Below are 15,236 nucleotides of genomic sequence, written 5' to 3'. Positions count from 1 at the left end.
CCTTTTCTTTCTTCTTTTTCTTTCTTTCTTTCCTTCTTTCTCTCTCTCCCTTTCTCTTTCTTTCTTTCTTTTGAGATGGAGTTTCCCTCTTGTTGCCTAGGCTGGAGTGCAGTGACACGATCTCAGCTCACTGCAACCTCTGCTTCCTGGGTTCAAGTGATTCTCCTGCCTCAGCCTCCTGGGTAGCTGGGATTACAGGCGCCTGCCACCACGCCCCGATAATTTTTTGTATTTTTAGTAGAGATGGGGTTCACCATGTTGGCCAGGCTGGTCTCGAACTCTTGAACTCAGGTGATCCACCCGCCTCAGCCTCCCAAAGTGCTGGGATTACAGGTGTGAGCCACCACACCCGGCCAGGCAGTCTTCTTTTATTCAAACACTGATCCTTGAACTTGCTGTCACTGAGTGCTCTAGAGGGATGGCCATGTAGAACCCGTGGCATGGGCAAAGGACGTTCTCTCTGGTTAACTAACACTTACTGAGCACTTACCTTCGGTCAATCTCTTCAAACTTCCTATCAGTCCACGTAGCAATCCCATCTCTGGGATGAAGACACTAGGGCTTACTGGCAGACTCTAGAGCCCTCCCCTCCACCAACCTAAGGCTTCTTCTCCATCTTTGTGTAAGTAGGAATGGCTCTGGTAGGGCCCCTCAGGCCATCTGAAGTTCAAAACACATTGGCAGCTGGGCTGGATAGCATGCCTATAGGACTAGCTCCTAGGGAGGCTGAGGCAGAAGGGCTGCTGGAGTCCAGGAATTTGTTTTTGAGACAGGGTCTTGTTCTGTCACCCAGGCTGGAGTGTAGTGGTTTGATCATAGCTCACTGCTGCCTTGACCTCCTGGGCTCAAGCAATTCTCCTGCCTCAGCCTCCCGAGTAGCTGGGACTACAGGTGCACTCCATCATGCCTGGCTAATGTTTTTTTTTTTCTTTTCTTTTCCTTTTTTTTTTGAGATGGAGTCTCACTCTGTTGCCCAGGCTGGAGTGCAGTGGCACAATCTTGGCCCACTGCAACCTCCGTCTCCTGGGTTTAAGCGATTCTTCTGCCTCAACCTTCCCAGTGGCTGGGACTACAGGCACGTGCCACCATGCCTGGCTAATTTTTGTATTTTTTAGTAGAGATAGGGTTTCACCATATTAGCCAGGCTGGTCTCTAACTTCTGACCTCGTGATCCGCCCACCTCGGCCTCCCAGAGTGTTGGGATTACAGGCGTGAGCCTGCACCCGGCCCTGGCTAATTTTTTAATTTTAATTTTTGTAGAGATGGGGGAAGTCTCGCTTTGTTGCCCAGGCTGGTCTTGAACTCCTGGCCTCAAGCGATCCTCCATCTTCAGCCTCCCAAAGTGCTGGGACTACAGGTGTGAGCCACTGTGCCTGGCCAATAATGTAAGATGGGATTGTGTGGAGTAGGTGTGCCTGGGTCTTTGCTTGCCTGCGGGGACTGAGGTGTGAGCTCTGTGGCCCAGACTGAGCAATGGTGGGCAGGCAAGTCCCTGAGCCCCTAAAACTTCTGAGAGGAGAAGTTTATAGACTGCAGCTCAAGTGCCTATAAATTTGTTGCAGCTTGGGAAGAAGTGATAGAAATTATATCAGGTGTATTTGGAAAGCAGGTAAACTGGTTTTTGTTTTTGTTTTTTTTGAGAGGGAGTCTCGCTCTGCTGCCCAAGCTGGAGTGCAGTGGTGCGATTTCAGCACACTGCAACCTCCACCTCCGGGGTCCAAGCGATTCTCCTGCCTCAGCCTCCCGAGTAGCCAGGATTACGGGCATGGTGCCAGTAATGCCGAAAGTGCTGAGATTACAGGCGTGAGCAACGGCGCCCGGCCACTTATTTTTAAAAAACTAGTAGTTATTAATTATAATTTCTCTTCAAGTTTTTTTTTTTCTTTTTTTTTTTGAGATGGAGTCTTGCTCTGTCGCCCAGGCTGGAGTGCAGTGGCGCAATCTCGGCTCACTGCAAGCTCTGCCTCCCGGGTTCAGGCCATTCTGCCTCAGCCTCCCGAGTAGCTGGGACTACGGGCGCCCGCCACCACGCCTGGCTCATTTTTTGTACTTTTAGTAGAAACGGGGTTTCACCGTGTTAGCCAGGATGGTCTACGATCTCCTGACCTCGTGATCCGCCCGCCTCGGCCTCCCAAAGTGCTAGGATTAGAGGCGTGAGCCACCGCGCCCGGCCTCAAGTTTTCCTGAGATGTAAAAACTCAGCGCCTTCTGCTGGTTCTAAACTTCTGTCTCTGGTAACAACTCTCCCCCCTCCTCGATCTCACCCCACCCCAGTGCACCCCAACTCACTTCATCTCACTTTACTCGAGTCTAGCACCATCTTTTAGGGACCTTAAAACTACTGCTGATAAGGTCAGTTGGGAATTTAGGAGGTCATGGATGTCGGAAATAAAGGTGTGAAAAAGAAGAGGAGGAATTGTTTTGGCTTTAAGACACCGGAACCTCCAAGGTTCCTACAAAACCATTTGCAGCTTTTGCAAACCTCCTTAAAGTCATCAGCGCCCCACTGCGGAATTCAAAGCTAAGCTGTCACAATTGTTAACACCTTCTTTGACCAGCCTTTTTACATTTGACAATTCTCTTCTGCGCTTCTTTCTTGCCAGCAGGAAGGTTTTGCTGCCTTGGCTTTAGGGAGCCCCCTAGACAGCGAACTGCCCCTTTGCGTGCAGAAGTCGGGGAAGAGTGCTCTCAGCTCGCCTTCCTTGCAAGGTGAGTAGGTTTTGCGGGTTAGAGAGCGGGGCGTGGGGGCGGGGAGGGAGAGTAACAATTTTGGAAGTCCCTGCGTGGTATCTGGAAAGTTAACGACGCTTCAGGTTCTAGGTTGAGCCCAATGACCGTCTCGCCTTGTCAGCTGGTCCCAGGGCGATTGCGGAGCCGCGCGGCCTTCGGCCCCACTCGGGGGACCCAGCTTCGGAGAGGGCGCAGGGGCTGCGAGTCTTGCGAGCCGGAGCCGCGTCCACCCGAGACTAGGCGTCCCCGCCGAGCGCCAGCTCATGGCGCTCCCTGGGACCGCGCGGGGTCGGGGGTGCTCCCTCGGGGACCCTCCCACTCTGGTCAACTTTCCCGGCCCCAGGGCCGGGGGAGGCGCCTCTCCTGGCGGGCACGCGCCGGGTACTTAAGGGCGGCTCGGCTGGGCAGGCAGCAGTCGGAGCGCGCGGCGGCGCAAAGCGGAGCGGGAGGAGGGGCATGGAGCCACCACGGGCCTGCTGAGCTCCGGAGCGCGGCAGCCGGCGGCACGGTGAGCGCGGGCCGGCCGGCACACAGGAGGGGCGGGCCGCGCGGGGCTGCGCCGAGGCCGGGGCGCGCCGGGCGGCAGGGGTGCCTCTCCCCGAGACCCCCGCACCCGGCCAGCTCCCAGCCCTGCGGGCGCCGCGTCCGGCGCGGGGAGGCGGGTTGGGGGCGGCGGCAGCCCCGGGCTTCCCGGCGGCCGTTCCCGCAGCCCCCTCCCCACTGACCCCTCCTCCCTTTCTTCCTGCATCCTCTCCTCATCCAGCCTCGCCTCCCTCCTCCCCGGCGGCTCCTGTTTTGTGAATGAATTAGGAGGCGGACGCCGGTGCGGGGCTCCCAGCTGGTTGGGGTACCCCTCCCCCGCACCTCCTACGACCTGCCGGGGGTTCGCACCTGTCCGGGCACCAAGGTACCAGGCGCCCACGTTCCTGCGGGTTGGCCGGGCCGCGCGGCAGCACGTGTCCGGGGGACTGGGCTCCCCTCCCCTGGCCGGCCTGGAGGGGCCCGGAGGGCGGCCGGGCACAAGAGGAGGAGCCCCGCTGGGCGCACAAGTTTCCATGCCGCTGCCGCGTGTGGCCCTGCCGCGGGGCGCACCTGTCAGCGGGAGAGACGCTGCACACCAGCAGCCCCTCAAAGTTTTGGAGGCTGGATGGAGAAGCGTGCGTCCTTGACTGGGGGTTCTCCTTCCGTAGCCCTGGGAGCCGGACTTGAGAGCGCCCCCAACCTTGTGCCCTTGAAAGCCGAATGCGCGTTAGTTTGCCTGGGCTGGGCTCCCGTGGATGAGTGAAGGGCATGAGGAGGAGGCGGTCCAGGCTGTAGGATCACCCCACAGCCTCTGCCGGTTTGGGGTGACACAGCCCCCCGCCCCAGGTCTGGGCAGGAGAACTTCGACCACAGCCTGCACCAGCGCCTGATTGCACGTGGGGTATCTGGTTGAGGAACATTTTGGGGGCCTCTATTTGGGGGTGGGGGTAGTAACCTGGGTAATGCCTCTAATTCCTGCGGGGGAGCGGTCCCGCCCAGGGAAGGAGAGGGCCAGCGACACCGGGGATGCGCCTTTGTCTACAGGCACACTTTGCCAAGGTAGCTGGGGTTCCGGGAAGAGCAGGGCCTGGTCCGACTAGGATTCCTTGGGTTTTCCGTTCCTTCCCAGTTGGGTCGTGGGAAACCGGCACGTGGGTGTGGCCGGCGCCGCCTTTGCCAGGAGGCGAGGCTCGAGCGGGGATGAGAAGCGTGGCGAGTGCGTTCGCGGCTGCTTTGACCTGGTGGGCGCCGCCTCCGGCACTGCACCGAGGCGGGGCGCCAGCGCCCAGGTTGCCGGGCTGGCCTTGGCGCCCCCTTCCCCTACCCAGAGCGCAGGCAGGCAGGGGGGTCCCGCCGCACCCCTTCAGCATGTAAGCTCCGGAGGGGAATGGGGGCGCTCCTGGGCTGCGGATGCAGGCCTGGGGACTCCTGGGCCGCAGGCGCGAGCAGTAGGGTGGGAACAGGGAGGACTGGGAGTCCTGTGAAGGAAGCACACGGCGGGCTCCCTGGGACGGTGGGGCAGAGCGCCCGGAGGCCGCGCTTCCCGGAGAGGCTAGAGTGCCAGCAGCTCTTTCCTGGCCAACGCTGCTGGAGGGCTGCTAGTGCCGGAGTCTCAGGTCGATTTAGGCAGTGACTGCGTGTTCTTCGCCCCTTCTATGTGAGAGGCGTCCCGACAGGAAAGTGTGTTTGTTTTGGGGGCTCCGTTTCCTGAGACCTAGAGTTGGAGAAAGCTTGAAAGTGAGGCATCATTGTCTGTAGACCTCAGTGAACATGGGGTTCTCTAGATCAGGCAGGTGGCTGAGAGAAGATAATGTGGGTCAGAATGGGAAGGCCGGCAGCCATCCTTGTCACCTATTCTTTCCCCTCCCTCACATCCCCCTCCCCACCTGCTCTGGAGGAAACCACAGTCAGCCTCACCACTAGGGTAGCTCTTCGGGGCCGGAAGTGTTTCCGTTTATAGGGAAATGACTTACCTGAGACATGAGGCAGGAATCCATTAGAACTCTCATTGTGCTATGGGGAGACCAAGTCTCAGAGAACGGGGGCAAGGTCAGGCAGCCAGGAGGCAGAAGTGCTGTCTTAAACCCAAGTCTCTAGTGCCAAGTCCTGGGCTCTTCTTATAAAATACAGCTGTTTCCAACAGGGCAGATGTTAGGAGCCCTGACTTAGTTGCAAATGGAAACCGGGCATTGTTTCCAGGAGTGGCTGGGCAGGGGGACACGCACAGAGACGCATGCTGCACGGGCACTAGGACCAAGCAGATGGGATGCCCAGGCAGCCACCATGGAGGCTGCTGCAGTGGTGGCTGCAGTTCCCTGTGCGCTCTTCAGCCCTGGGCTCTAGGAGGCTGTCCGTTCCCCAGCTTGCATTTCCTGGTCTGACTCTCCCTCTGCTTTCCCTTTCTTTCCTGCCTCTCAAGTAAAAGGTGAGAAAGTGGAGGACACAGGGAAAGTTTCTCTGACTAATAACTGTCTTGAGAAAGGGAAGCTGCTGCTTTTTCCCAATGCCCCTTTGTTTGCTGTTTCTTTTGCTCCTGCACTTTCTTCTTGGGTCTTATTGGTGGCTGCGCTTTACTGGTGAATATCCCCTCCAGGAGTGGGTGCAGGGTAGGTGGAAGCTCTTAGGCCACTGGCTGCCTCCCTGGCCCTCAGGTGCCCAGAACTGCCTCAGGCTCACCCCCTTGAAGCTTACCTCTTCAGCGCTTTGGGCCAGGTAGAGCCCAGTTCTGCCACCCACCAGCCAGGTGTCACGTGACCCTCTGGGCCTTGGCTTGTCTACCCCAGTGCTACACTAAGGGCTTTGTATATGTCGCCCATTTAACCCTCAAAGATGCCTTGAGGTTAGTCCTGCAACCCACATTTTACAGATGACGTGACTAAGGGGGCACAGACATCAAGTGGCAGAGCTGGGATCTGAACCCCAGTAGTCTGGCTTCTGAGTCTACCAAGTCTTATGCTCAGTAAGCAGTAACGGTTTTGATTAGTGGGTCATGTCCACTAGTAACAGAGAACGCCCATGCTCCCACGGACCGGAAATGCTGCCTCCTGCCTGACCCTCCATCTCCTGCCTTCTCCCGCCAGATGCCGGTGCAGCTGACGACAGCCCTGCGTGTGGTGGGCACCAGCCTGTTTGCCCTGGCAGTGCTGGGTGGCATCCTCGCAGCCTATGTGACGGGCTACCAGTTCATCCACACAGAAAAGCACTACCTGTCCTTCGGCCTGTATGGCGCCATCCTGGGCCTGCACCTGCTCATTCAGAGCCTGTTTGCCTTCCTGGAGCACCGGCGCATGCGGCGTGCCGGCCAAGCCCTGAAGCTGCCCTCCCCGCGGCGGGGCTCGGTGGCACTGTGCATTGCCGCATACCAGGAGGACCCTGACTACTTGCGCAAGTGCCTGCGCTCGGCCCAGCGCATCTCCTTCCCTGACCTCAAGGTGGTCATGGTGGTGGATGGCAACCGCCAGGAGGACGCCTACATGCTGGACATCTTCCATGAGGTGCTGGGTGGCACCGAGCAGGCCGGCTTCTTTGTGTGGCGCAGCAACTTCCATGAGGCAGGCGAGGGTGAGACGGAGGCCAGCCTGCGGGAGGGCATGGACCGTGTGCGGGACGTGGTGCGGGCCAGCACCTTCTCGTGCATCATGCAGAAGTGGGGAGGCAAGCGCGAGGTCATGTACACGGCCTTCAAGGCCCTCGGCGATTCGGTGGACTACATCCAGGTAAGGGCACCTCCCTAGGAGCGTGTGTACACGGGGACGAGTCTGGACAGCCTGGCAAACTCTCCGCCAAGAATCTGAGGTCTGGTCTAGGTCCCTTGGGTTGTGCACACACCTCTGCACTTAAGAAGGCAATAAGGTGGCCAGGCTCGGTGGCTCACGCCTGTAATCCCAACACTTTGGGAGGCCGAGGCGGGCAGATCACAAGGTCAGGAGATCAAGAGCATCCTGGCTAACATGGTGAAAACCCATCTCTACTAAAAATACAAAAAATTAGCCAGGCGTTGTGGCGGGCGTCTATAGTCCCAGCTACTCGGGAGGCTGAGGCAGGAGAATGGCTCCTGGGGAATAAGGAGTGAGCCACCACACCTGGCCTTATTATTATTTTTTAAAGACAAAGGGTCTCATTATGTTGCCCAGGCTGGAGTGCAATGGCTATTTAAAGGCATGATCAATATGCACTATAGCCTCGAACTCCTGGCCTTGGGCAGTCCTCCCACCTCATCCTCCCTAGTAGCCGCAATTACAGGCACATACGCCACTGCATCCAGCTCCATGTTAGCCCTTTTAATCCTCTTAACACTCCCAAGGAGAAGTACTATTATCTCCACTCACAGAAGGTGAAAGCAAAGCACAGAGAAGCTAAGTAACTTGCCTAATGTCCCACTGCTAGTAGGGTGCAGAGCCGGGATTTGCGCCCAGGCCGTCTCAAGTCTTCTCTTACCTGTGATGCAGCACTGCCTCAGCAATGGCAATGTGGGGCTGAACCTCTTCATAAGAAAGCATGGTGAAGTGCAAAAGAAACCATCCTCAAAATCACTCAAAATATTCTAGTTATGAGCCGGGCGCGGTGGCTCACGCCTGTAATCCCAGCACTTTGGGAGGCTGAGGTGGGCGGATCATGAGGTCAGGAGGTCGAGACCATCCTGGCTAACACGGTGAAACCCCGTCACTACTAAAAAATACAAAAAATTAGCCGGGCATGGTGGCAGGCGCCTGTAGTCCCAGCTGCTCGGGAGGCTGAGGCAGGAGAATGGCGTGAACCTGGGAGGCGGAGCTTGCAGTGAGCCGAGATCACGCCACTGCAGTCCAGCCTGGGCTACAGAGCAAGACTCCGTCTCAAAAAAAAAAAAAAAAAAAAAAAAATTCTAGTTATGGCCAAAAAGTCCCATTCTTCCTAGTGTCAAAGTCATGTCTGGGAGGTGAGAGAGACAGGTGCGAATGACTAGCTTCATTTTGTAGGAGCATCGGCAGGGGCGGGACCCTGATTAAACCCTGCCCAGCTTTGGTCAAAGCAATCACTGACATAAGCCTGGAAATTGTATTAGGTTGATATGGTTTCCATCTTCAAATAAAAAAAAAACTCAAGAGTTGAAAAGATTAAAGACCACATCTTTCAGTACAAAGTAGAAACCCTAGGACCCTGGATTTCTAGGCCACGATTTTTTTTTTTTTTTTTTTTGAGACAGAGTTTCACTCTGTTGCCCAGGCTGGAGTGCAGTGGCACAATCTCGGCTCACTACAACCTCTGCCTCCCAAGTTTAAGTGATTCTCCTGCCTCAGCCTCCTGAGTAGAGTAGCTGGGATTACAGGCGTGCACCACAACACCCAGCTACTTTTTGCATTTTTAGTAGGGACAGGGTTTCCCCATGTTGGTCAGGCTGGTCTTGAACTCCTGACCTCAGCTGACCCACCCACCTTGGCCTCCCAAAGGGCTAGGATTACAGGCGTGAGCCACCACGCCTGGCCTAAGCCAGGATTCTTGATGGCATCCACGCTGCCTCTTCCTGACTGTTCTCTGACCTCCATGCCTGCCAGAGCAGGGTGGTGCCCATCACTTAATCAGTGCTTGAAGGCACAGTGGCTGTCCTGCCAGCCCACCTGTGTACCAACTCAGTCTGCTGACAGCATTTTGAGTCCTCTAATACAATTTAAGTTTTCTCTGGTGTACCCACCTAAAATTAGCTCACTCAGATTGCGTGTCTGGCTTTTTTGACAGTTGTCTCTGCATGAGGGTTTATATGTTTATCTTTTTCTGGCTTCCTAGGCCCAGGACCTCCTCAGTCATGGAGGGAGTGAGGAGAGCTTAGCAGGCTGTTTGACTGCAGTTCGCTTGGGGTCATGGGACCTTGTGAAACTTTCCTGGGGACCCAAATGCTTAGGGGAGACCCCTTGAGCCCTGCCTGGCACAGGCTCAAGCCACAGTGACTTTGTCATCTATTCCCTTCAAGCATAGGATCTCATCCCCACCCCACCCCGCCATCTCCCTTTCCTGGCCATCTGGGTTCTGGTGGATCAGCAAACAGGCTCACACACCTGAGCTGTCTCTTTATGGCCCTGGGATCACTGCATAAGGTCGCCCTGGGCCAGAGCCAGTGAGCGCTTGCTGGATCTCAGCCTGTCTTCTAACCGCCTGCTGCGGAGGTCTCTCTCCCTCCTAGGCAGAACTCTGCCCCAGCCAGTGGGGAAACCCAGGCAGCACGAGAGCTCCTCTTCCCCTAACCTTGCTCAGTTAGAAAGATATCCCTGGACTGAAGGAAGCAAAGCAGCATATAAAGAATGGGCTAGGGCAGGGGCACGGAGGAGCAGTGAGACCAGCAGCAACAGCAGCAGTGCTGGGAGTCTTGGCCTGTAAGTGGAGGAGGCTCTGCGAGTCTGGCCTAAGGCTTCCTGGGCCCTTCCCAGGCATGGACCAGGATGTAAGGATATGCCTGGTGGGGAGGTGGGAAGAAGCACATATGAGGGACTCAGCCTGGTGCTGAGGCTGTTCTGATTCCGCCTTAGCCTTCTACTGCTTATCTGTGGCCACCCTGTCTTCCAACATAGAGAAAGCTGGGTGGGGTTGTGGTGTCAGAGGCAGCCTCCTTTCCTGCAGGAATCTTACTCAGCAACTTTAATACAAGGATCTTAGGCTTCTACAGAACAGGGTTTTGGTTTATCTGTGGATCTCTTCGTTGCTGTCCTAACAGTGACCACAGAGTAAATCAGGTCTGTAAACCAGTTCTCCTGGCCAATGCTTACTGGATTCTTTGTACTTCAGTAATTTTTTAGAAAACAGAAAAGGAGTCAGCCACTAGGGCAACTAGTGGCCTGGGTTCAACTCATAATGAGACCACCTGTTAGAATCAGGCCATAAGCCTCCCAAGAGCTGGGCAGTTGGCCCTGGGGTCGGCCTGGAGGCAGCTGCTGCAGCTTCCATGCCTATTCACAGCAGCCTCCAGGGGGAGCCCTCAGCCATACCGTGCCCTGGTCTGAGAGGCTCGGCCAAGGGAGTCTGTTGAGGGTGCAGAGGCCAGCAGCCTTGTTACTGGTCTCATAGAGGTGCCTGCAAGTAGGTAGTCTGGTAACCACCAGTGGGCTGCAGGTTGTCCAAGGGGTCAGAGGCTGACGCGGGGACCCCTGTGGTTAACTCTGTGGGGTCACTTAAGGCCACATGTAGCCTGTTAGTCCTGGGCCACCATACTGTGCCTGCCATCTGATTTCAGTGACATGTTTCCCTTCTGCTGAAGGACCCCAGAGGAATTTTTTGTGTCCAGTGCTAAGCATGTCTCTCTCTCCACGCCTGGCACCTGCTGTCTTCAAGGTTGCTCCCTCTCAGCCTAGTGGCTGTCAAGTCTGGTAGCTGAACACTTTTACTAACTTTCATTTTACCTCTGGCACCTTCTGGTAGTACAGATCTCTTAGCTAGAGGCTGGAAGTGAGTCACGTGAGAAGGGGTTATGTCTCTCAGGCAGTGAGCAGCCTGGCAGTGGGGTGGGGGCGTGGGGTGTGCAGGTCTGAGGTCAGAATGGGCTGATGACGTACTCCCTCTGCAGGTGTGCGACTCTGACACTGTGCTGGATCCAGCCTGCACCATCGAGATGCTTCGAGTCCTGGAGGAGGATCCCCAAGTAGGGGGAGTCGGGGGAGATGTCCAAGTAAGATGAGACCAGGGATATCTATGGGGAGGGGTCGGGACTCTTTTTCCTAATCCAATTGGATATGCCTGGGAAATGGGTGTCGACTTCCTAGTATTTGGGGGGAGGTTCCTCGCTGGCAGTTTTCACTGACACCAAAGAGCTCGCCCCCCTCGCTGCCCAAACCCTTTCTGGCTCTTCTTCCACATGAGGGGAAGTCACTTAACAGGTATGGAGAAGAGTCTGTACTGCAGGAGGGGCACAGTATTTTGAGGCCATACATCCTAGAAGGTACTTCCTTTTTGGCCGGTGGTGCAGCAAGTAGCTCCAAAGTCAGATCCTTGAGAAGCCCTTGCTCTTAGGGGATGGGCTGAAGGGCTGTGGTCAATACAGTAAGAATAAGGGGCCCAATCTGCCAGAGATACTGAAGCAGCATCCCAGGTCCCCTAGAACTTTCCAACCACAGAAAGCTCAGGACAGGTGGTTGTGGTGGTGTTTTGCATTCTTCCCAAGCCCCCTTCTCTGCCACCACCACGGGCTGCCTCCTGAGACTGAAGGTGGCTTTGACTGCTAGAGCCACTTAGTGGGGAATATCTCTGCAGATAACATGACACAGTAGGGAGGCGGAGCTGGTGCTGGGGACAGGGATTGCATGTGGCAATCTGAGCCTCAGGTTTCCCAGCTCTGAAGGAACCAATGGCCAGGAATCTGAACAGCGGGCCACAGAAGCCATGGTAAGGAGGCCTCGTGGTCTCTGATGTCTGTCCTCCGGACGTGCATCCTTAGGTGAGGAGGCCCAGCGTCTCTATTCCCTTGCAGATCCTCAACAAGTACGACTCATGGATTTCCTTCCTGAGCAGCGTGCGATACTGGATGGCCTTCAACGTGGAGCGGGCCTGCCAGTCCTACTTTGGCTGTGTGCAGTGTATTAGCGGGCCCTTGGGCATGTACCGCAACAGCCTCCTCCAGCAGTTCCTGGAGGACTGGTACCATCAGAAGTTCCTAGGCAGCAAGTGCAGCTTCGGGGATGACCGGCACCTCACCAACCGAGTCCTGAGCCTTGGCTACCGAACTAAGTATACCGCACGCTCCAAGTGCCTCACAGAGACCCCCACTAAGTACCTCCGGTGGCTCAACCAGCAAACCCGCTGGAGCAAGTCTTACTTCCGGGAGTGGCTCTACAACTCTCTGTGGTTCCATAAGCACCACCTCTGGATGACCTACGAGTCAGTGGTCACGGGTTTCTTCCCCTTCTTCCTCATTGCCACGGTTATACAGCTTTTCTACCGGGGCCGCATCTGGAACATTCTCCTCTTCCTGCTGACGGTGCAGCTGGTGGGCATTATCAAGGCCACCTACGCCTGCTTCCTTCGGGGCAATGCAGAGATGATCTTCATGTCCCTCTACTCCCTCCTCTATATGTCCAGCCTTCTGCCAGCCAAGATCTTTGCCATTGCTACCATCAACAAGTCTGGCTGGGGCACCTCTGGCCGAAAAACTATTGTGGTGAACTTCATCGGCCTCATCCCTGTGTCCATCTGGGTGGCAGTTCTCCTGGGAGGGCTGGCCTACACAGCTTATTGCCAGGACCTGTTCAGTGAGACGGAGCTAGCCTTCCTTGTCTCTGGGGCTATACTGTATGGCTGCTACTGGGTGGCCCTCCTCATGCTGTATCTGGCCATCATCGCCCGACGATGTGGGAAGAAGCCGGAGCAGTATAGCTTGGCTTTTGCTGAGGTGTGACATGGCCCCCAAGCAGAGCGGGTAAAGTGCAATGGGTAAGGGAGGGAAAGGGAATGGAAAAGAAAAGACGGGGTGGGAGGGAGGAGGGAGTGCTGTGTTTTAGTCTCTTAATGGTCCAAAGGACAAATCTAAAATGCAAAGAACGGTGATGTAGTATGGCCTGACAGCTCTGTTTAGAGGAGGCAACACTGATCCCCCAGGTGCAGGGCTGCAGGGGGTTCTGTGTTTTCAGACTGCCTGTCTGCTTGCATCTGCACATAGGCAGTAGCCTCCCCCTGGGCTCCAGAGGGCACTCAGAAGCGCGCTAAACCAAGTAAGTCCCATTCAGTGGCAACTTGTGATAGGTACCTGAGTGATGGCAACCTGTGGAAGGAGGTTCTCCCAGCCCATCTGAACACAACCAGAGGTGGCAGGAGAATTTCTATTGAGCGAGCTGGGCCGGTTAGTGTATGTCACCCCCACCCCACCCCTCAGTAGTCATCAATGCAATAAGATTGCGCCTGAGATACAAGGCCCAGAAGCCTGATCTTTGGGCATCAGAAAACAGGGTCCAGGAATGGTGCTTCATGTGAGATACCCCACTCCACATCAACATTCCAGGGATGAGCCAAACCAGCAGGGAGTTAGTACTGAACTGCTTTTAAAAGTGTACATTAAAAAGGAAAGTTTGCCAGGAGGAACAAAGAGATTGTGGTGGTGCTAAAGGAGGCCATAAGCAATACAGAGGCCTTGGGTGTTCCACCTGGAAACTGCTCAGACGTCTAGATGGGTTCTTAGCTTGTCTGTGATCTCTGCTGGGGAGATAAAAAGATTAAGCCCCAACATGTTCAGAAAAGAAGTGAAGTCTTGGGTATTTTAACCTGTATACTCTTGAATTCCTCTCAAATTCAGCTCTGATCTGAGGCTAAGACACACTCCTCACTTCACTTTCTTCAAAGCCACATTTTTTGAGGTATCACTGCAGTCACCTCTTCTACCCTCATCATCATGGGTAAGTTTTTCAAGGTGGCAACTGGGGCGGAGCCCCGGCTCTTACAGAAGCTTCAGCAGGAGGCAAGCGTGTTCTCAGCACATATGGAAACTATGAGGAGCCTCTGATCAAATTGGCTACAATCTTGGAGCTGCTTGGACGGATTCCTTGGCAGCCGGGTTAGCATGTGTGACTTTCAGGCTACTGTTCTTGACAATCATCTCCCATGGAAAGCTTTTCAGTGTTCCCAAAGTGAACTCTCAAATCCAAAATGGTTATCTTTGAGACCATCCATTCTCCTCAGTGGCTTCTCCAGGGAATTCTTACAGCCAAGTTGTGACAGTCACTGCATTTGCTTGCTTCTTTCCAGAAACCAAACTAGGAGATGAAACTGGTTCCTACATCCTAAGGTTCTTGCTTTCTCTCTCATGCCTCCTGAGGCTGTTTTTGGCTGTTTTCCCTCTGCTGCTTTTGGGGAATGAGGGGAAACCATTTTCCAGTGACTTGCAATCCAGGCTGTTCTCAGCGTTTTGAGTTTAAAACCTGGGATCCTGACTAAGCCTTTGACTTAAGGGTTGCTTGCTTGCCCTCCAAATGTCCTTTCTCAGAGGGGCCAGCTAACCCGTGCAGAACCAGCACTAAGGTGGACAGCAGACGAGAGGGCAAGCCTCTAGTGTACCTAGTGCTTCCTACAAAGACACAAGGTGTGCTCTGAGCCACAGATGGGCAAACCCTGGTGCTTTCCTTCATCTCCCATGAACTCAAGGGTTTTCCAAGTGTAGCTAACAGTTGCCACATCACACAGACCTCGAGTTTCTGGTAAGACTGCTGGTTGACATCAGACCCAACCCATGAAGGCTGGAAGGCAGCAGGCATTTGCTAAGGCAGCTGATCCAGGCAATCGTTCTGCTGGCCAAGAAGTAAACTATTTTGAGCATTAGAATGGAGGAAATCTGGTCAGCCAAGTGCAGAGTTCAGACTTCGCTAAGGGCTTGTTTTTCTTCAGCATTTACTTGAAGATTAAGGTAGGAGGACAGGCTCTCCTGGCTGTCCTACCATCAGCTCTGCCTTGCACTGTGGTCATCAACTTTCCTCAAATCAAAAACAGGCAGGTACAGGTAATGGGCTCACAACGTTTGACCTCGACTGGTTTTTCTAAGTTATTTTGTACATTTTTCAGCAGCAAAACCAAACTGGGTCTTCAGCTTTATCCCCATTTCTTACAAGGGAAGAGCCTTTATACAATTGGATACAGTTTGATTTTTCCTCACTGAGAATTCGAATCCTCTTTTGTATTGTTTCTACAATAATTTGTAAACATATTTATTTTTACCTTTTTTTTTTAATTTTCAGGTCAAGTTTTTTATACTGCACTTATTTGTCAAAATAAAGATTCTCACATATGCTGGTTATCTCGGAACTACTACGTCATTGTACTTACTGAAAGCTAGCTCTTTATTCCAGTTTCCAAAGAGGGACTTAAAATAGAAAGTTTAGTCAGGTGGGACTCAAGACCTGGGCAGTATGTCCATCCTAGTAACTACACCCATGGGGGCTTAACTTTTAGTGTAGAGGGTCTTTGGTGAAATAACTGGCAGATGAATGGGCCCTTGCTAAGGCTAAAAACCAAAGCTTGCTTCCTCTTGGAGCAAAAGCATTTTA

At 54.5% G+C, this 15,236-nt stretch overlaps 1 protein-coding gene across 4 annotated transcripts in view; it reads left to right on the top strand.

The window, feature by feature from the left end:
- HAS3 (hyaluronan synthase 3) overlaps positions 1 to 14,991 on the top strand; it is a 29,366-nt gene extending 14,375 nt beyond the window's left edge. Inside the window, exons 1-5 of one of the 4 annotated variants that reach the window (XM_030794795.1) lie at positions 2,384 to 2,709; positions 6,333 to 6,968; positions 10,781 to 10,882; positions 11,681 to 12,598; positions 13,496 to 14,991. In XM_030794795.1, coding sequence (XP_030650655.1) covers positions 6,333 to 6,968; positions 10,781 to 10,882; positions 11,681 to 12,598; positions 13,496 to 13,501 — 1,662 coding nt within the window. In that variant the 5' untranslated portion in view covers positions 2,384 to 2,709 and the 3' untranslated portion in view covers positions 13,502 to 14,991. Of the gene's footprint in view, positions 1 to 2,383; positions 2,710 to 3,536; positions 3,638 to 6,332; positions 6,969 to 10,780; positions 10,883 to 11,680 lie in introns of those variants that run through there. The other 3 variants (XM_030794769.1, XM_030794775.1, XM_004087293.2) reach the window with 3 other exon arrangements.
- Positions 14,992 to 15,236: the final 245 nt, after the last annotated feature.

The sequence above is a fragment of the Nomascus leucogenys genome, chromosome 2 (assembly GCF_006542625.1).
Source record: "Nomascus leucogenys isolate Asia chromosome 2, Asia_NLE_v1, whole genome shotgun sequence".
NCBI classification, from domain to species: Eukaryota; Metazoa; Chordata; class Mammalia; order Primates; family Hylobatidae; genus Nomascus; species Nomascus leucogenys.
This window is presented reverse-complemented; position numbering and strand designations above follow the sequence as displayed.